General features: G+C 28.3%; 1 protein-coding gene across 1 annotated transcript in view; it reads left to right on the forward strand.

Annotated features, from left to right (window-relative positions):
• The window catches only part of LOC135136312 (uncharacterized protein), a 32,820-nt gene extending 11,721 nt beyond the window's left edge, over positions 1–21,099 (forward strand). The window contains exons 2-9 of the mRNA XM_064065530.1: positions 11,249–11,429; positions 11,483–11,622; positions 11,671–11,800; positions 11,858–12,132; positions 12,184–12,302; positions 12,355–12,627; positions 19,391–19,548; positions 19,602–21,099. Coding sequence (XP_063921600.1) covers positions 11,249–11,429; positions 11,483–11,622; positions 11,671–11,800; positions 11,858–12,132; positions 12,184–12,302; positions 12,355–12,627; positions 19,391–19,548; positions 19,602–20,565 — 2,240 coding nt within the window. The 3' untranslated portion in view covers positions 20,566–21,099. The remainder of the gene's footprint in view (positions 1–11,248; positions 11,430–11,482; positions 11,623–11,670; positions 11,801–11,857; positions 12,133–12,183; positions 12,303–12,354; positions 12,628–19,390; positions 19,549–19,601) is intronic.
• Positions 21,100–21,332: the final 233 nt, after the last annotated feature.

The raw sequence follows: 21,332 nt of genomic DNA on the forward strand, positions 1-21,332 counted from the left end.
TTATTGCGTTATATCAACATTTTCCCGAATTCTTGGATAATTTAGATTTTTAGATTTTTCAATTTTTTTAAATTTAGAGTCAATTTGTTGATGTTTCCATTTTCCAATTTCTCGATTTCCAGTTTTCGATTACTCAATTTTACAACATTTCAGTTTTTCGATAAGTTTTTGGATTTTTTCCATTCTTCACTTCTTCGATTCTTGAATTTTTCTTCGATTTTTCAATTTTTCGATATTTCAGTTTCGAGAGTTTTGATGTTTGGACTCTTTACTTTTTCGATTTTTCGAATTCTCAATTTTTCGGTGGTTCGATTTCTTGATTCTTCAATTTTTCTTCGATTTTTCAACTTTTCGATATTTTAGTTTTGTGATTTTTCAATATTTTGATGCGTCAGTTTTTTGATTTTTCGATTTATCGATTTTTTACCATTTAGATTTTTCTTTTTTTTTTTGTTTAGGTTTTTCAATTTTTCGTTTTTTCGATGTTTCGATTCCTCGATTTTTCAATTTTTCGGTATTTTAGTTTTGTGACTTTTTAGTATTTTGGTTCGTCACTTTTTCTATTTTAGGTTTCTTGATTTTTTACTTTTTTGATTTCTCATTTTTTTTTTAATTTAAGACTCCACAATTTTTCAATTTTTTTAAATTTAAGACGCCACAATTTTTCATTTTTTTTTCGAATTTTTGATGTTTCCATTTTTCGATTTTTCAGTTTCTCGATTTCCAGTTTTTCGATTACTCAGTTTTACAATATTTCAATTTTTCGATTAAATTTTTGGATTTTTTCCATTCTTCACTTCTTCGATTCTTGAATTTTTCTTCGATTTTTCAATTTTTCTATATTTCAGTTTTTAGATTTTTCAATGTTTCAACTCTTCAATTTTTGGATTTTTCGAATTCTCAATTTTTCGGAGGTTCGATTTCCCGATTCTTCAATTTTTTTTTCGTTTTTTCAACCTTTCGATGTTTTAGTTTTGTGATTTTTCAATATTTTGATTCGTCAGTTTTTTGATTTATCGATTTTTTACTATCTAGATTTTCCTTTTTTTTAATTAGGTTTTTCAATTTTTCGTTTTTTCGATGTTTCGATTCCTGGATTTTTTAATTTTTCGATATTTTAATTTTGTGATTCTTTAGTATTTTGGTTCGTCAGTTTTTCGATTTTAGGTTTCTTGATTTTTTACTTTTTCGATTTTTCAATTTTTTTAAATTTAAGACTCCACAATTTTTAATTGTTTTTTGATTTTTTGATGTTTCCATTTTTCGATTTTTCAGTTTCTCGATTTCCAGTTATTCGATTACTCAATTTTACAATATTTCAGTTTTTCGATTAAATTTTTGGATTTATAATTTTTTAATTTTTTTTCCATTCTTCACTTCTCCGATTCTTGAATTTTTCTTCGATTTTTCAATTTTTCGATATTTCAGTTTTGAGATTTTTCAATATTTTGATTCGTCACTTTTTTGATTTTTCGATTTATTGATTTTTTGCTATTTAGATTTTTTTATTCAGGTTTTTCAATTTTTCGGATCTTCGATGTTTCGATTCCTCGATTTTTCAATTTTTCGATATTTTATTTTTGGGGTTTTTTAAGTAAGTTTTTAAGTTCGTCGGTTTCACAATTTTTCGATTTCTTGATTTTTTATTTTTTCGATTTTTCTTTTTTTTAAATTTAAGACTCCACAATTTTTAATTGTTTTTTGATTTTTTGATGTTTCCATTTTTCGATTTTTCAGTTTCTCGATTTCCAGTTATTCGATTACTCAATTTTACAATATTTCAGTTTTTCGATTAAATTTTTGGATTTATAATTTTTTAAATTTTTTTCCATTCTTCACTTCTCCGATTCTTGAATTTTTCTTCGATTTTTCAATTTTTCGATATTTCAGTTTTGAGATTTTTCAATATTTTGATTCGTCACTTTTTTGATTTTTCGATTTATTGATTTTTTGCTATTTAGATTTTTTTTATTCAGGTTTTTCAATTTTTCGGATCTTCGATGTTTCGATTCCTCGATTTTTCAATTTTTCGATATTTTATTTTTGGGGTTTTTTAAGTAAGTTTTTAAGTTCGTTGGTTTCACAATTTTTCGATTTCTTGATTTTTTTATTTTTTCGATTTTTCAATTTTTTTAAATTTAAGAATCCACAATTTTTCAATTTTTTCTTTTTTGTTGTTGCCATTTTTCGATTTTTCAGTTTCTCGATTTCCAGTTATTCGATTACTCAGTTTTACAATATTTCAGTTTTTCGATTAAATTTTTGAATTTTTTCCATTTTCACTTCTTGGATTCTTGAATTTTTCTTCGATTTTTCAATTTTTCGATATTTCAGTTTTGAGATTTTTCAATGATTCGACTCTTCAATTTTTCGATTTTTCGAAGTCTCAATTTTTCCATGATTCGATTTCTCGATTTTTAAATTTTTCTTCGATTTTTCAACTTTTCGATATTTTAGTTTGGTGATTTTTCAATATTTTGATTCATCAGTTTTTTGATTTTTTGATTTATCGATTTATTACCATCTAGATTTTTCTTTTTTTTTATTTAGGTTTTTCAATTTTTCGTCTTCTCGATTTCCAGTTATTCGATTACTCAGTTTTACATTATTTCAGTTTTTCGATTAAATTTTTACATTTTTTCTATTCTTTACTTCTTGGGTTCTTCAATTTTTTTTTCAATTTTTCATTTTTGCGATATTTCAGTTTTGAGATTTTTCAATGTTCGACTCTTCTATTTTTCGATTTTTCGACGCTTCGATTTCTCGATTCCTCTATTTTTCTTCGATTATTCAACTTTTCGCTATTTTAGTTTTGTGATTTTTCAATATTTTGATTCGTCAGTTTTTTGATTTTTCGATTTATCAATTTTTTACTATCTAGATTTTTCTTTTTTTTTTACTTAGGTTTTTCAATTTTTCGTTTTTTCGATGTTTCGATTCCTCGATTTTTCAATTTTTCGATATTTTAATTTTGTGGTTTTTCAGTATTTTGGTTCGTCAGTTTTTCGATTTTAGATTTCTTGATTTTTTGCTTTTTCGATTTTTCAATTTTTTTAAATTTAAGACTCCGGAAATTTTCAATTTTTTCGATTTTTTGATGTTCCCATTTTCCGATTTTTCAGTTTCTCGATTTTCAGTTATTCGATTACTCAGTTTTACATTATTTCAGTTTTTCGATTAAATTTTTAGATTTTTTCTATTCTTTACTTCTTGGATTCTTCAGTTTTTTTCTCAATTTTTCAATTTTTCGATATTTCAGTTTTGAGATTTTTCAATGTTCGACTCTTCAATTTTTCGATTTTTCGATGCTTCGATTTCTCGATTCTTCTATTTTTCTTTTTGATTTTTCGATTTATCAATTTTTTACTATCTAGATTTTCCTTTTTTTTTTATTTAGGTTTTTCAGTTTTTCGTTTTTTCGATGTTTCGATTCCTCGATTTTTCAATTTTTCCATATTTTAATTTTGTGATTTTTCAGTATTTTGGTTCGTCAGTTTTTCGATTTTAGCTCTCTTGATTTTTTGCTTTTTCGATTTTTCAATTTTTTTTTAATTAGACTCCACAATTTTTCAATTTTTTCGATTTTTTGATGTTTCCAATTTTCGATTTTTCAGTTTTTCGATTCAATTTTTGGATTTTTAAATTTTTTGATTTTTTTTTCATTCTTCAGTTCGATTCTTGAATTTTTCTCCGTTTTTCAATTTTTCGAAATTTTAGTTTTGTGATTTTTCAATATTTTGATTGGTCAGTTTGTTGATTTTTCAATTTTTCATTTTTTCGATGTTTCGATTCATCGATTTTTCAATTTTTTCGATGTTTTGATATTTCCATTTCCGGATTTTTCAGTTTCTCGATTTCCAGTTATTCGATTACTTAATTTTACAATATTTCAGTTTTTCGATTAAATTTTTGGATTTTTAAATTTTTGGATTTTTTCCTATCTTCACTTCTTCGATTCTTGAAATTTTCTTCGATTTTTCAATTTTTCGATATTTCAATTTTGAGATTTTTCAATGATTCGACTCTTCAATTTTTTGATTTTTCGAATTCTCAATGTTTAGATGATTCGATTTCTCGATTTTTGAATTTTTCTTCGATTTTTCAACTTTTCGATATTTTAGTTTTGTGATTTTTCAATATTTTGATTCATCAGTTTTTTGATTTTTCGATTTATCGATTTTTTGTTATTTAGATTTTTTTTATTTAGGTTTTTCAATTTTTCGTTTTTTCGATGTTTACTTTGGGGTTTTTTGAGTAAGTTTTTAAGTTCGTCGGTTTCACAATTTTTCGATTTCTTGATTTTTTAATTTTTCGATTTTTCAATTTTTTTTAAATTGAAGGTTCCACACGTTTTCAGTTTTTTAGATTTTTTGTTGTTTCCATTTTTCGATTTTTTAGTTTCTCGATTTCCAGTTTTTCGATTACTCAGTTTTACAATATCTCAGTTTTTCGATTAAATTTTTGGATTTGTTCCACTCTTCACTTCTTGGATTCTTGAATTTTTCTTCAATTTTTCAATTTTTTGTTATTTTAGTTTTGAGATTTTTCAATGTCTCGACTCTTCAATTTTTCGATGTTTCGATTTCTCGATTCTTCAATTTTTCTTCGATTTTTCAACTTTTCGATATTTTAGTTTTGTGATTTTTCAATACATATTTTGATTCGTAAGTTTTTTGATTTTTCGATTTATCAATTTTTTACTATTTAGATTTTTCTTTTTTTTTATTTAGGTTTTTCAATTTTTCGATATTTTAATTTTGTGATTTTTTCAGTATTTTGGTTCGTCAGTTTTCGATTTTAGGTTTCTTGATTTTTTACTTTTCCGATTTTTCAATTTTTTTTAATTAGACTCCACAATTTTTCAATTTTTTCGATTTTTTGATGTTTCCATTTTTCGATTTTTCAGTTTTTCGATTCAATTTTTGGATTTTTAAATTTTTGATTTTTTTCCATTCTTCACTTCGATTCTTGAATTTTTCTTCATTTTTTCAATTTTTCGAAATTTCAGTTTTGTGATTTTTCAATATTTTGATTGGTCAGTTTTTTGATTTTTCGATTTATAGCTTTTTTGTTATTTAGATTTTTTTTGTTTAGGTTTTTCAATTTTTCATTTTTTCGATGTTTCGATTCATCGATTTTTCAATTTTTCGATATTTTATTTTTGGGGTTTTTAAGTAAGTTTTTAAATTCGTCGGGTTCACAATTTTTCGATTTCTTGATTTTTTTATTTTTTCGATTTTTCATTTTTTTTTTCAAATTTAAGGTTCCACAATTTTTCAGTTTTTTCGATTTTTTGATGTCTCCATTTTTCGATTTTTCAGTTTCTCGATTTCCAGTTATTCTATTACTCAGTTTCACAATATTTCAGTTTTTCGATTAAATTTTTGGATTTTTTCCATTCTTCACTTCTTGGATTCTTGAATTTTTCTTTAATTTTTCAATTTTTTGGTATTTTAGTTTTGAGATTTTTCAATGTTTCGACTCTCCAATTTTTTGATTTCTCAATTTTTCGATGGTTCGATTTCTCGATTCTTCAATTTTTCTTCGATTTTTCAACTTTTCGATATTTTAGTTTTGTGATATTTCAATACATATTTTGATTTTTCGATTTATCAATTTTTTACTATCTAGATTTTTCTTTTTTTTTATTTAGGTGTTTCAATTTTTCGTTTTTTCGATGTTTCGATTCCTCGATTTTTCAATTTTTCGATATTTTAATTTTGTGATTTTTCAGTATTTTGGTTCGTCAGTTTTTCGATTTTAGATTTCTTGATTTTTTGCTTTTTCGATCTTTCAATTTTTTTTAATTAGACTCCATTTTTTTCAATTTTTTTGATTTTTTGATGTTTCCATTTTTCGATTTTTCAGTTTTTCGATTCAATTTTTGGATTTTTAAATTTTTTGATTTTTTCTATTCTTCACTTTTTCCATACTTGAATTTTTCTTCGATTTTTACTTCCCGAGCGTAAGCAAAGGAAGTATTGTAATCGAGTCCGTCGGCCGACTCTCTACTTTTACGTTTTCTCGATCTTTCATGACCCCTAGAAGACGAAGAAATAGGTCTCCCATTTCCGTCTGTCTGTCCGTCTGTCCGTCCGTCTGTCCGTTCGTCCGTCTGTCCGTCTGTCCGTCTGCCCCCGGATTTTTATTAGACAGATAATCTCCGAAAGTACTCGACCGATTGTTGTGAAATTTTGTACTTATATTAAGAATATCATGTAGATGGTAAAACGCTAACCAAAATTTGTCTAATCATCCCCACCACTAATGCGATGACGTCACTTCAAAATTGTACATAGTAAATGGGTTTTCAATTGTACAAAATAACATAGTCCTACACATTTAGTTTACAACTCTGAATCGACTTTTCACCCGAAACGTCCAGATTTTTGGAAAAAAAATCAAAATTATAAAACAACATTTTGAAATTTAATTTTTAATCTGCTAACCAGAATGCTTTGAAATGTTGCAGATGTTTTAAGGCTATAAAGAGCATCATAAATCTTTAGTCAAAAAATATTTGCTTATCCCCTCCAAAAACTTGATGACGTCAGCTCAAAAGTTTGTGGAATAAATCATATCTAAAATGTACAAAATATGATGAGTCTGTACTTGTGATCTATCACTCCATTCATATTTTTTGGATCTGCATATACAGGGTGACTCAAAAAAATTAATGAATGCGTAAATATATTTTATTGATTTAATCAGGAACTACAAAACCGAATGCTCTGAAATCTTGCAGATGTTTTAAGGTCATAAAGAGCATAATAAATGTTTAGTCAAAATATATTTGCTTATCCCCTCCAAAAACTTGATGACGTCAGCTCGAAAATTTGCCGAATAAATCATATCTAAAATGTACAAAATATGATCAGTCTGTACTTGTGATCTATCACTCCATTCATATTTTTTGGATTTGCATATACAGAGTGACTCAAAAAAATTTATGAATGCATAAATATATTTTATTGATTTAATCAGGAACTACAAAACGCAATGCTCTGACATCTTGCAGATGTTTTAAGGTTATAAAGAGCATAATAAATGTTTAGTCAAAATATATTTGCTTATCCCCTCCAAAAACTTGATGACGTCAGCTCGAAAATTTGCCGAATAAATCATATCTAAAATGTACAAAATATGATCAGTCTGTACTTGTGGTCTATCACTCCATTCATATTTTTTGGATTTGCATATACAGGGTGATTCAAGAAAATAAATGAAAGCGTAAATTTATTTTACTGATTTACTCAGGAACTACAAAACGGAATGCTTCGAAATCTTGAAGATATTTTAAAATTATCATAAGCATGGTAAATTTTTGATCAAAACGTATTTGGTCGTCCCCCCTAAAAAATTTATGACGTCACCACAAAATTTTGCTGAATAAATCCTATCTAAAATGTACAAAATATGGTGAGTCTCTTCTTGTGATTTATCATTCCATTCAAATTTTTTCGATTTGCATATACAGGGTGACTCAAAAAAATTAATGAATGTGTACATTTATTTTATTGATTTAATCAGGAACTACAAAACCGAATGCTTTGAAATCTTGCAGATGTTTTAAGGTTATAAAGAGCATAATAAATTTTTAGTCAAAATATATTTGGTTATCTTTTACAAAAAACTGATGACGTCAGCTCAAAAGTTTGCCGAATAAATCGTATCTAAAATGTACAAAATATAATGAGTCTGTACTTGTGATTTATCATTCCATTCATATTTTTGGATTTGCATATGCAGGGTGACTCAAAAAAATTAATGAAGGCGTGAATTTATTTTATCGATTTAATCAGGAATTACAAAACCGAATGCTTTGAAATCTTGGGAATATTTTAAAGTTATTATAAGCATGGTAAACTTTTGTTCAAAATGTATTTGTTCATCCCTCCTAAAAAAATTGATGACGTCACCCGTAATTTTGCTGAATAAATCCTATCTAAAATGCAAAAAATATGATGAGTTTGTACTTGTGATTTATCATTCCATTCATATTTTTTAGATTTTCTTAAGAGGTGGTTCAAAAAAATTAATGAAGTCAATTTATTTTATTGATTAAATTAAAGGCAACACTTATTAGTATTACACCCCAACCAACCCAATTTGGTAGACACAAAATTTGTTAAAGGAAAAACTCGGTTGAAACATAAGGGTAGCACGCTTATTTACATCGACTTTAACATTACAGACCTGCATTTGTTTTATGCGCTCACTTGGTTCCGCGAATGTGAAATAGACATGTTTATAATCAACCAATTGTGAATTTCACCGTCAAGAATTAAAATAAAACCCAATGTTTTATATAATAAGCGGAAGTCGAAGCAATAAAACCGATGGTCGTTTTGTTTACAGTTTCTCTGTTTGACTCTCACGTATGCTGTTACGCCTGTCATCTTAAATTAAGAATGTTTATACATACACGATTTTCAGTTGCCTCTGATACGTATACGTGAGCAAATTGTTTCGTTATTTTATTGATTATTACAAATCAATATTCAAAACGACCCAATTCATTTTCCCGAAAATTTGAGAATATAATAATTTTATTCTTAGTATTACACTACATCTATCCCAACTGATATACGTGTCCTTGTAAAAATGTTGATGACGTCATCGCAATTTTTTTTTAAATTCCCACTACAAAAATGTAATGAGAAAAAAAACACAATAGGCATGCAGTCGTCAAGTTTCCGACAGCGAGGGAAGTACTGTCTAAACTCTTTAGACCAATTTTTCAATTTTTTGATTTTTCGAATTCTCAATGTTTAGATGATGCGATTTCTCGATTTTTGAATTTTTCTTCGATTTTTCAACTTTTCGTTATTCTAGTTTTGTGATTTTTCAACATTTTGATTCGTCAATTTTTTGATTTTTCGTTATATCGATTTTTTACTATTTAGATTTTTTTTTTATTTAGGTTTTTCAATTTTTCGTTTTTTCGATGTTTCGATTCCTCGATTTTTCAGTTTTTCGAAATTTTATTTTTGGGGTTTTTTAAGTAAGTTTTTAAGTTCGTCGGTGTTTTGATGTTTCCATTTTTCGATTTTTCAGTTTCTCGATTTCCAGTTATTCGATTATTCAGTTTTACAATATTTCAGTTTTTCGATTAAATTTTTAGATTTTTTCCATTCTTCACTTCTTGGATTCTTGAATTTTTCTTCAATTTTTCAATTTTTCGATATTTCAGCTTTTACATTTCTGAATTTTTCAATGCTTCGATTTCTCGATACTTCAATTTTTCTTCGATTTTTCAACTTTTCGATATTTTAGTTTTGTGATTTTTCAATATTTTGATTCGTCAGTTTTTTGATTTTATCGATTTTTTACTATCTAGATTTTTCTTTTTTTATTTAGGTTTTTCAATTATTCATTTTTTCGATGTTTCGAATCCTCGATTTTTCAATTTTTCGATATTTTAATTTTGTGATTTTTCAGTATTTTGATTCGTCAGTTTTTCGATTTTAGGTTTCTTGGTTTTTCACTTTTTCGATTTTTCAATTTTTTTTAATTCAAGACTCCACAATTTTTAATTTTTTCGATTTTTTAATGTTTCCATTTTTCGATGTTTCAGTTTTTAGACTCAATTTTTGGATTTCTAAATTTTTTGATTTTTTCCCATTCTTCACTTCTTCGATTCTTCGATTTTTCAATTTTTCGATATTTCAGTTTTGAGATTTTTCAATAATTCGACTCTTCAATTTTTTGATTTTTCGAATTCTCAATGTTTCGATGATTCGATTTCTCGATTTTTGAATTTTTCTTCGATTTCTCAACTTTTCGTTATTTTAGTTTTGTGATTTTTCAATATTTTGATTCGTCAGTTTTTTGATTTTTCGATTTATCGCTTTTTTGTTATTTAGATTTTTTTTTGTTTAGGTTTTTCAATTTTTCATTTTTTCGATGTTTCGATTCATCGATTTTTCAGTTTTTCGATATTTTATTTTTGGGTTTTTTTAAGTAAGTTTTTAAGTTCGTCGGTTTCACAATTTTTCGATTTCTTGATTTTTTTATTTTTTCGATTTTTCAATTTTTGTTTCAAATTTAAGGTTCCACAATTTTTCAGTTTTTTCGATTTTTTGATGTTTCCATTTTTCGATTTTTCAGTTTCTCGATTTCCAGTTAGTTCGATTTCTCGATTCTTCAATTTTTCTTCGATTTTCAACTTTTCAATATTTTAATTTTGTAATTTTTCAATATTTTGATTCGTCAGTTTTTTTATCGAATTTTTGCTATCTAGATTTTTTTTATTTAGATTTTTCATTTTTTCGATGTTTCGATTCCTGAATTTTTCAATTTGTCGATATTTAATTTTTGGGGTTTTTTAAGTAAGTTTTTAAATTCGTCAGTTACTAGATTTTTCGATTTCTTAATTTTTTTATTTTTTCGATTTTTTGATGTTTTCATTTTTTGATTTTTCGATTATTAATCATTATTAATGTTTGTTATTGTACCTTAACACTTCAATTTTCTTAGAAAGTAGAGAGTCCGTCACTTGTCAAAATCATTATTATACTAGCTCCGCCCACCCGCCCTCTATTTTCTTAGAGGGTATGTCATTTGCCAAAATCGAGGTAGGTAATACTAGCAAAATGTGATCAGTCTATACTTATGGTTTCTCAAAGCATTCATATTTTTTAGATTTGCTAATACGGAGTAACTCAAAAAAAAATGAATGGGTCAATTTATTTTACTGACTCCGTTTTTCCGGAATACAACAATAATAAATTTTGGGAATACAACACTGTTATTTTTAGTATTACACTGCACCAATCCAAGTTGATATACGTGTCCTTGCAGAAATGTTGTAAAGAAAAAATTACACAAAATTGTGTAAAGAAAAAACTCAACTCGAATATGCTGGATTAGCTTCATTGTACTTTAGGAGCGAGGGAAGTTCTGTCGAAACAACTAATCGACCAATTTTGTTCCATTGTGGCTCAATTAATAATTTTAGTTCTCAGTTTTGAGACAAACTCGTTCAAATTTTTACTAATTTATACGTGACATTCTTTCGATGTACATATAAACATAAACACTTGAGATAAGTTTGTTATTAGTGCTGAGAGGACATTTTATCCCATTGGTTAGCTGTTTTAAATGTATTTTACATTGTCGTAAAATCAAATTTTATAATTTTTTAACGAAGCTGTCAAGGATGAAGGAAGTTTTGTCGAAATAACCTTTTAATAATTTTTATTGTATACACTCAAGTTTAATTTCGTTATTTTAAAACTTTCAACAGGAGGCGATGATCGACGAGTCCTACTGTGGTCAGTTCCCGAGGCGATGTATGGCAAGGGATCACCCGTGGTCATGGAAACGAATCACATCAGCAATATATTCTGTCTCGCTTTTGACTCAGGAAACACAAAAATTTTTTCGGGTGGTAACGACGACCAAGTCATAATTCATGATGCTATAACGTAATCTTATGACATTTGCAAAATCTAGTATTTTAACAGCTAGACGCTTGTAGGGGCCATTTAGTGGGAAAATTGGCGCATCGAAAACCTGTATATGGGCTAAGTATAAATCCACAAAACGACTATGTCATGGCCACGGCTGGGGATGATGGCAGAATTCTTTTGTTTGACGTCCGAGAATCCCCGAATTCAGGTGAATATATAATTTTTTTTTTCGTGTTTAAAATGTTTTGGTTTTTAGATCCACTGTGTTTGGCGAAACAAAAGACTGGTTTTCATTCTGTGATGTTCAATCCAACTAATCCAAGATGGTTGGCAACAGCGAATTCAGAAGAGGGAATTGCGTTGTGGGATTGCCGTAAACCTAAAGAGTAAAAAATTAATTCAGTCTGACTTATTTCTGGTATTTATTTTTCTTGCTTTTTTAGATTATTAATACATTACGATGCAAATGCCGGTTCCATTAGTGGAATAAGTGCATGTTTTAATTCTTCTGGGAGCAGAGTCTTAGCGCTGAGGCGAAGGTTACCTCCTGTGTTATACGCGACACAAAAAGAGAGTGCCATTTGTCAGTTCTACCACCCTCAATATTATAATTCTTGCACAATGAAAACTTGTTGTTTTGCTGGAGACGGAGATGAGTATGTTTTGAGTGGATCGGACGATTTTAATCTATACATGTGGCGAATGCCGTATGATGACAGTAATTTTCTTGAGTTATACTACCTATCACGTATTAATTTATCGTTTTTAGATGTTGAATGGGGAAAATCTCATTTGGTTTTACGGGGACATAGATCTATAGTGAACCAAGTTCGCTACAATAAGGAAAATAATCTAATTGCGTCTTCAGGTGTTGAGAAAATGGTCAAGGTATTCATTGTTGAATCAATCAAATGCTGTTTTATTTTACAATATTTTTCAGTTGTGGAGTTCATTGCCTGTGGGAACTTGGAAGGGGTCTTTACAGAAAGAGCATGCAGATGTTTTTCGTTCAGTTTATACGCACGAAGACTATATTTATTTGGTTGGACACAGTGGGGAGAGGATTTCGCATGATTATAGTGATCATTCGACACAGGAAGATTCGAAAATGCTAGCATTTTTTGATTCGTTAATTCAAAGAGAAATAGAAGGATGGGAGTCACCTTCAGAAAATTCGGACTGTTCAGACAGCGATACGGATGGTCGTGAAAGGGTACGTTTTAAACTAATTGGATTTGCTTAAATTTAAGTATTTTTGTTCTGCCATCACATGATCGCATTTCAAAGGTTGTCCCAAAATCGAAATTTAACTCTCGAACGACTCACAAAAATTATCAGCACAACATGAGCGTTTTCCGCAAATGTATTGTGTATAATATTACAACTATTTTATTTTTTTCCATCTGAAAATCTATTTAAGTTTCGGGACTTTCAAATACTTCGACTTTTAAATTTTTGGATTTTTTTACTTTTCGTGTTTTTGATTTTTCAAAATGTTGCGACTTTTTAAATCTTACATTTGTCGATTTTTCAGTTTTTTATTTTTCGATCTGTTGATGTTTTGATTGCTCGATTTTTTGAATTTTCAGTGTTTACATTTTTCGATTTTTTAATTTTTGGGAATTAATTTAAGCATGTACTGATAATATATTTTTACTTCATAGGCGAGGGATCTGTCTAAATAACATTAGACCAATTTTTTGCCTTTAAAAGAGAAAGTCTTACAGGCGCCTAGTGTTTTTTTATTTAAAAAAATCTTCGGGGCCTCTTGTGTTTTGTTTTTAAAATACTTTTAAAAAATCGAGGATCCGTGGAGTTCTTTAGTTGGAAAGAATTTTACACAATCTTAGGGGCTCCTAGCGTTTTTTTTTTTTTTTAATATGTGATGTTTCGTTTTTGAAGGAGAAATAAAAATCTTGTCAAAACCGAAAAATTGAAAAATCAAAAATTTTTAAAATCTAAAAAAACCAAAAATCCAAAAATTAAAATATCGAATAAATGAAAATGTTGAAAAATGTAAGATTTAAAAACTCGCAAAATTTTAAAAATCGAGTAAATAAAAAATAAAAAAAACAAAGTCGAAGAATTTAAAAATCGAAATCTTCAAAAATCTCAAAATTAAAAAAAAAAACGAAACCTAAACAGAGAAATCGAAAAATCGGAAAACTAAAAAATCGATTAATCGAGATATTGAAAGAAATACAAAAATTTAGAAACGCCAAAAGTTGAAAAATCAAAAAAATTAAATACATAAAGCCTAAAACTAAACGTCTCAAAATTAGAAACTCGAATAATCGAAAAATTGAGAAATGAAGAAATTGAAAAAATGCGAAATCGAAACGGCAAAAGATCGAAAAGTCGAAAAATTAAGATACTGAAATAGCCAAAGATGGAAAAATGGGAAAATCAAAATAGAGAATTTTAAAAAATCCGATAAATCGAAAAATTAAAAAATCGAAATATGGAAATATCAAAAACTGAAAAATTGATTCCGAAACATTGCAAAAATCGAAAAATTTAAAAATGAGGAGGCAAAAAATCGAAAGACTGAGAAATCGAAATAACAAAAAACTGAAAAATCTTAAGATTTACATGTTCGATTAATCAAGACTTAAAAATAAAAAAAAAATCCAAAAATTAAAATATCGAATAGATGAAAATGTTGAAAAATGTAAGATGTTTTAAAAACTTACAACATTTTGAAAAATCGAGCAAGTAAAAAATCAATAAATCAGAAGGTGGAAAAATTTAAAAATAGAAATTTTGAAAAATGCCAAAATTGTAAAATTCCAAAACTTAAACAGAGAAATCGGAAAATTGAAAAATCGATTAATCGAGAAAACGAAAAATCCAAAAATTTAGAAACACCAAAAATTGAAACGAACATCCTAAAACTGAAACGTCGAAAAATTGGAAACTCGAATAATCGAAAATCTGAGAAATCGAGAAATGGAAAACGAAAAATAGAAAACTTTAAACTTAAAAAACCCGAAACAACAGAAAATTAAAAAATCTAAAATTGGAAAATCTAAAATTTAAAAATTCGAAAAATTGAAAATTTAAAAAATCAGCAATCAAAAGATCAGCAAATAGACAAATCGAAAAATGTAAGATTTAAAAAGTCGCAATATTTTGAAAAATCGAACAAGTCAAAAATAAAAAAAAAACACTCGAAAAATCTAAAAATTTAAAAATCGAAATACATATTGAAAAAATCCCAAAACTGAAAAATTCCAAGACTTAAACATTGAAAATTTGAGAAATCAATTAATCGAGAAATTCCAAAAAAACGCCGAAAATTGAAAAATCGAAAAATTTAAATACATAAATCTCGAAACTAAAATGTTGAAAAATTGGATAACCGAAAAAATGAATGATCGAAAAACTGAGAAATCGAGAAATCGAAAAATTAAAAAATCGCGAAATCGAAATATCAAAAGATCGAGAAGTCGAAAAATTGAAAAATGAAAGTAGCTTAAGGATCGAAAATTCAAAATTGAAAAATTTGAACTTAAAAAAAACGAATAAGTGAAAAATCGAAAGAAAACCGTTAAATCGAAATATCGAAAAACTGAAAAATTAATCCCGAAAAATTGAAAAATTTAAAATTTAAAAATTCGAAAAATTCAAAATTGAAAGAATCGAGCAGTTAAAACATCAGCAAATCGAAAAATGTATGATTTAAAAACTCGCAAAATTTTAAAAATCGAGTAAGTAAAAAATAAAAAAAAACAAAGTTGAAAAATGTAAAAATCGAAATCTTGAAAAATCCCAGAATTAAAAAAAACAAATCGAAAAATCGGAAAACTAAAAAATCGATTAATCGAGAAATTGAGAGAAATCCAAAAATTTAGAAACGCCAAAAATTGAAAAATCGAAAAATTTAAATACATAAATCCCAAAACTAAAACGTCGAACAATTGGAAACTCGAATAATCGGAAAATTGAGAAATCGAGAAGTCGAAAAATTGAAAAATGGAGATATCGAAATAGCTAAAAATCGAAAAATAGAAAAATTCAAAATTGAAAACTTTAAACTTAAAAAACCCAATAAATCGAAAAACTGAAAAATCGAAATATCGATAAACTGCAAAATTAATTCCGAAACATTGCAAAAATCGAAAAATCGCAAAAAATTAGGAGGCAAAAAATGGAAAGACTAAGAAATCGTAACAACAAAAAAGTGAAAAATATAAAATTTATAAATTCGAAAAATTGAAAAATCAGGAATTTTAAAAATCTAAAAAATCCAAAAATCCCAACATTGAAACATCGAATGTGTAGATGAAAATGTTGAAAAATGTAAGATGTAAAAACTCGCAAAATTTTGAAAAATCGAGCAAGTAAAAAATCAATAAAACTTCAACAGAGGAATCGAAAAATTGAGAAATCGAAAGATCGGAAAATGAAAAAATCGATTTATCGAAAAATTGAGGGAAATCCAAAAATTTAGGAACGCCAAAAATTGAAAAATCGAAAAATTTGAATACATAAATCCCAAAAATTGAAACGTGAAAAAATTGGAAAATCGAAAGATCGAAAAACTTAAAAGTCGAGAAATGGAAAACGAAAAATAGAAAAAACGCGAAATAGAGACATCAAAAGATCGATAAGTCGAGAAGTCTAAAAATCGAGAAATTCAAAATTGAAAACTTTAAACTTAGAGAACCCGATAAATCGAAAATTGAAACATCGAAATATCGAAAAACTGAAAAATGCATTTCGAAAAATTGAAAAATCTAAAAACGAAAAGGCAAAAAATTTGAAAGATTGAGATTCAGAAACAACAGAAAATTGGAAAATCTAAAATTTAAAAATTCGAGCAATCGAAACATCAGCAGATCGAAAAATCGAAAAATGTAAGATTTAGAAAATCGCAATATTTTGAAAAATCGAACAAGTAAAAAATAAAAATAAAAAACAAGAAAGTTGAAAAATTTAAAAATCGAAATACATATTGAAAAAATCCCAAAATTTAAACATTGAAAAATTAAAAAATCGATTAATCGAGAAATTGAAAATCCAAAAATTTAGAAATGCCAAAAATTGAAAAATTAAAAAATCGAAAAATTTAAATATGTATGTACATAAATCTCAAAACTAAAACGTTGTAAAATTGAAAAATTGAAAAAAATGAATTATGAAAAAACTGAGAAATCGAGAAATCGAAATCGAAAAATTGAAAAAACGCGAAATTAAAATATCAAAAGAATCGATAAGTCAAGAAGTCGAAAAATCGAAAAATTGTGATATCAAAAGATCGAAAAATAAGAAAATTTAAAATTGAAAAATTTAAACTTAAAAAACCCAATAAATCGAAAATTGAAAAATCGAAACATCGAATAACTGAAAAATTAATTCTGCAAATTGAAAAATCGAAAAATCTAAAAACGAGGAGGCAAAAAATGGAAAGATTCAGAATCCGAAACAACAGAAAATTGATAAATCTAAAATTTAAAAATTCGAAAAATTAAAACATTTAAAAATCAAGCAATCAAAACATCAGCAAATCGAAAAATGTAAGATTTAAAAAGTCGCAATATTTTGAAAAATCCAATAAGTAAAAATAAAATGAAACAGTCGAAAAATCTAAAAATTTAAAAATCGAAATACATATTGAAAAATCCCAAAACTTTAAAATTAAAAATTTGAGAAATCGAAAAATTGAGAATAGATGGAAAATCGAAAAGTCGAACAATTAAAAAATCGATTAGTCGAGAAATTGAGAAATCGAAAATTCCAAAAATTTAGAAACGCCAGAAATTGAAAAATTAAAAAATCGAAAAATTTAAATACATAAAACCCAAAACTGAAACGTTGAAAAATTGGAAAATCGAAAAGATGAATTATCGAAAAACTGAGAAATCGAGAAGTCGAAATCGAAATATTGAAAAACCGTGAAATCGAAACATCAAAAGATCGAGAAGTCAAAAAATCGAAAAATTGAGAAATGAAAGTGGCAAAAAAACGAAAATTGGGGAAATTGAAAATTGAAAAAGTTGAACTTGAAAAACGGAATAATTGAAAAACCGGAAAATTTAAAAACGATAAGGCGAAAAATTGAGAAATCGAAACAACAGAAAAATGAAAAATCTAAAATTTAATAATTCGAAAACTGTAAGATTTAAAAAGTCGCAATATTTTGAAAAATAGAATAAGTAAAAAATAAAAAAAAAACGAAGTCGAAAAATCTAAAAATTTAAAAATCGAAATACATTCATAGTGAAAAATCCCGAAAATTAAACATTGAAAATTTGAGAAATCGTACGTATATATAGTTGCTGGAGAATATCGCCCTCTGTCATCACAAATTTCGAATTATTGTAATGATTCACACGTAAAAATAAGTGCAGAGAGATGATTATATTTTTTATTAAAAATGAATTATGCACAATTTAAAAGATTAACAATACATATTTATACATATCAATTATTACGTGTCAACACATTTAATCATTCGTAAAGGCGACTAAGTTGAAGACACCGCTTAATGCTCCGCTAAAAAAAATGAATGAAACCGAATGAAACGTTCTGAATCAATGCAAATATATGAATATCACAAATTTAATAAAAACAATAGCAAAATCTGAAGTAAAGTGGATGCTAATAAAATACTGTGCAACGGCAGCGGCACTAGAACGTTATAAGAGTGTGGCGATGGAACTATATCAATTTCATTCTAGAGCACAGCAAAATACCCATAGGGGGCGTTGTAGCACGAGCGGAGTTTGGGGTTCCTGGTTGTGGCTATTCTCCCACCACGACGGTGATTCTAATCTGTCCTTTCGGCAAGCACAAGCCGTTACGGTCGCAAACTCGTGGTTGGAAATCACGGCTATAAATAAGCTGACGGTGTCACGTCATCCCGACCGCTCCCCTGACTTCTAACCTAGGCCTGCATCCTGTGTGTGGATGGCGCGACCGCGGCTCGACAAGGGACCGGGCACTCCGCTTCCGCCACGTTTTATTGTGTTATTTACCTCAATTCCATTTTAAGAGATTAAGATTGGACAACAAAATATTTACATAAAAAAACTAGCAAAGGATTTAAAAACAACAAAATCTGATATGAAATGAAACTTGTGCAGATAAAAAAAATACGAGGTTAGAAACTGCAGAGCATGAAATTTTACGTTCAATTTAAATTATGTAACAAAGAGTTATTGGTTAATTTTTAAAAGTGAAGTAGTTTCAATAAACACAGAAACAAAAACATGTGTGTTGTGCAAATAATTGTCGAAATCAAAGGAATATAATGCACGTCCCACAATGTTGTTAATTTGTTCAATAAGATTTTACAGTTCAAACATGTGCTCTGTTTGTAAATACTCTGGCAGAACAAAGAATTTACTTAACGTTAAATTATGCTACACTTTTTCAACGGTTCAAACAAAGAATTTTATGTTAAATTATACCTTGATCCAAGTGATTGGTTACTTAAAACAACTAGCTTTGAGAGTTTATATCGTGGACTGTCCTCAGCTTTTCCCAAACAAAACACATGATAAATAAACAACAAAAAAATGTATCAGGCGTTGCGAGGTGTGGGGGTAAGTTTCAAATGTCTCGGTGATGTGATGATAAATACGATGATAACTGCCTAAAGGGAAAAATTTATAATCTCTCGTACTTCAGTCCACGATATGAGGCATTTTACCGTACTTTCACGGTCCTTTTTCCGGAGTGGGATAACGTTAGGTTAATTTTAACTGCCGTAAATGAACTTAACAATCAAAGGACGAGTCCTGACTAAGTGAATCTCATGAAATCTCCTAGCAAGTACTTTGTCTAAAAAATTTCCAGACCGTTAAATTGTGTTAGACTTAGTTAACGATTAAAATCCTAACATGAACTGTGAGTTTACAACACGTGTGAGCCTGTTTCAAATTAGCAATAAAGAATCACATTTAAGCTTAGTCTATTACTGCAAATTTCTTGTTAATGTGATTTTTTAATTCTAGTTTCATGTGTTTCAGAATGTCGCAAGTATTTTAAATGAAATGTTTTGCAATGGCAAGATACCGCAGGAAGAAAATAAGAAGCACAAAACAAACAGAATTGCTCAATTGATAGCGAAGAAACGAAGTCGTCTTGCAAGAATGGCTCATGACAAAGCAACTAGCCAAGTTTTACGGTAAGTAACGCACAAATACAACGGCGCTTACAAATATCCTATAAATTTTGTAGCTACCATATGAAGGAGAAGAACAGGAAAAAAAAAGCTACACAAAAATCAAAAACCTCTTCCAAGTTTAAGAAAAACAACGGCACTAATAAAAAATCGACGTTGTTAAACAAACATTCAACCATAGAAAGAGACAACCACAAACATAAATTTGTGCCGGAACGTAGTAAATTACGAAAGTACAGAACACGACAGAGTTTGCGAGAAATGTGTGATAGCAGCAGTCCGTCAAATAATTCTTTAGACGCTCCAAGTACAAGCACAGGTATCACGAGTTCCAATAATGCGGTGTTTAGAGTAATCGAGCAAGACTCCGACGAAGATGTGCCTCCAAATAATTGTACAGAGAACGGAGGATCAGAAGAGAACAATTTCGTCAACATATTGCCTACTCCGTTAAACGGAACTCACGATATGTATATAAACGTCTTAGAAATGACTAACAATAATTCGAATGCTAATGTGGTTACGGTCAGAAATGACGATTACGGACAAGCTTCGACATCAAATCGATCAAATAATTCGATTTTGGCCCACGAATGCGTAAGCAACGGATGCATGGCCCTGTTCGAAGAAAATTGCGCTTCAACGTCCAATAATATGAGTTGTTCTGGTGTGAGACGTGCTTCTTGTAGTGCCGAAAATTTCGTGCGTACTGACTCTTATAACGCGTACTGTAATGAGAGCGAGAGTGACACTGATTACGAGTACGATTATCGTACTCCCGTGAAGAAGAGGCGTACAGTTAGTGCTTCTGACAGTGGTTGCGGTACGGGACCTTGTTCTAGTACCAGTCCTTATCCAATTAGGAATACAAGAAATCACCAAGAGTGTTCTAGTAATGATTTCTACAATAACGAACGCGACTCCGAGGATGAATTTAATTACGAAAAATTTAAAAAACGCGTTAGTAAAGCTAGAGTGAATATAAGAAAACACATTGGCGTAGATTCGGATTCAAATTAATTTTTATGTGCTTTTTTTTGTCCGTGCATTTTTATTTTTTCCACTACGTTGTAGGGCATGGTTCTTTCCTCATTCTCACACTAGACACTTGTTAAATGTCAGCAGTTCAATAAAGGAAACTGTGATACTTTCTGTGATAACATTTTCATGAACTAACTTGTTGCTCGGATTATAACGCAATATCATAAAATTTTCGTTACAGGCTCTACTTTGTAGAAAGATAATTTTAAGGTGGAGTGGTTCTATAACAAAAGGACGCAACTGATGAAGTCCTTATCCATTTATTACAATGAGTACTGAAAGTGGACATAACGGATGATTCGTTCTCGTTTGAAACAGTTTGAGGAAAGAATTATGGCGTAAAAATTATTCTGGATTCTTGTAATATCAAGAAGACATATTTTATTTATCTCCGATATTCGTTTTTATGGTTCTATATTATAAATAAAATTGTAGTAATAGTCCAGTTTTATTGATACGTTTACGTGATTTTATAAATATTATTTTGATGGTTTACTTTAAAAAAAAAATGATTTTGTGTTTTTCTTTCTGTAGGTATACTGAAAAAGTATGATAATAAATTAACTACAATGAAAATTACTAGTAATTCTTTTCGTATGTATTAATGCTGTACTACAAATTCGCTTTCCGCCTCTCTATCTCCTTGATTATGACATACACCGAATTGCCATTTTTATATTTTCTCGACGTTTCATGACCCCTAAAGTACGAAAAAAGTATTCTCCCGTTTCCATCTGTCTGTCCGG

This window comes from Zophobas morio, unplaced genomic scaffold (genome assembly GCF_036711695.1).
Source record: "Zophobas morio isolate AGI-343-1 ecotype UQ-CSIRO unplaced genomic scaffold, CSIRO_AGI_Zmor_V1 ptg000026l, whole genome shotgun sequence".
Lineage (NCBI taxonomy): Eukaryota > Metazoa > Arthropoda > Insecta > Coleoptera > Tenebrionidae > Zophobas > Zophobas morio.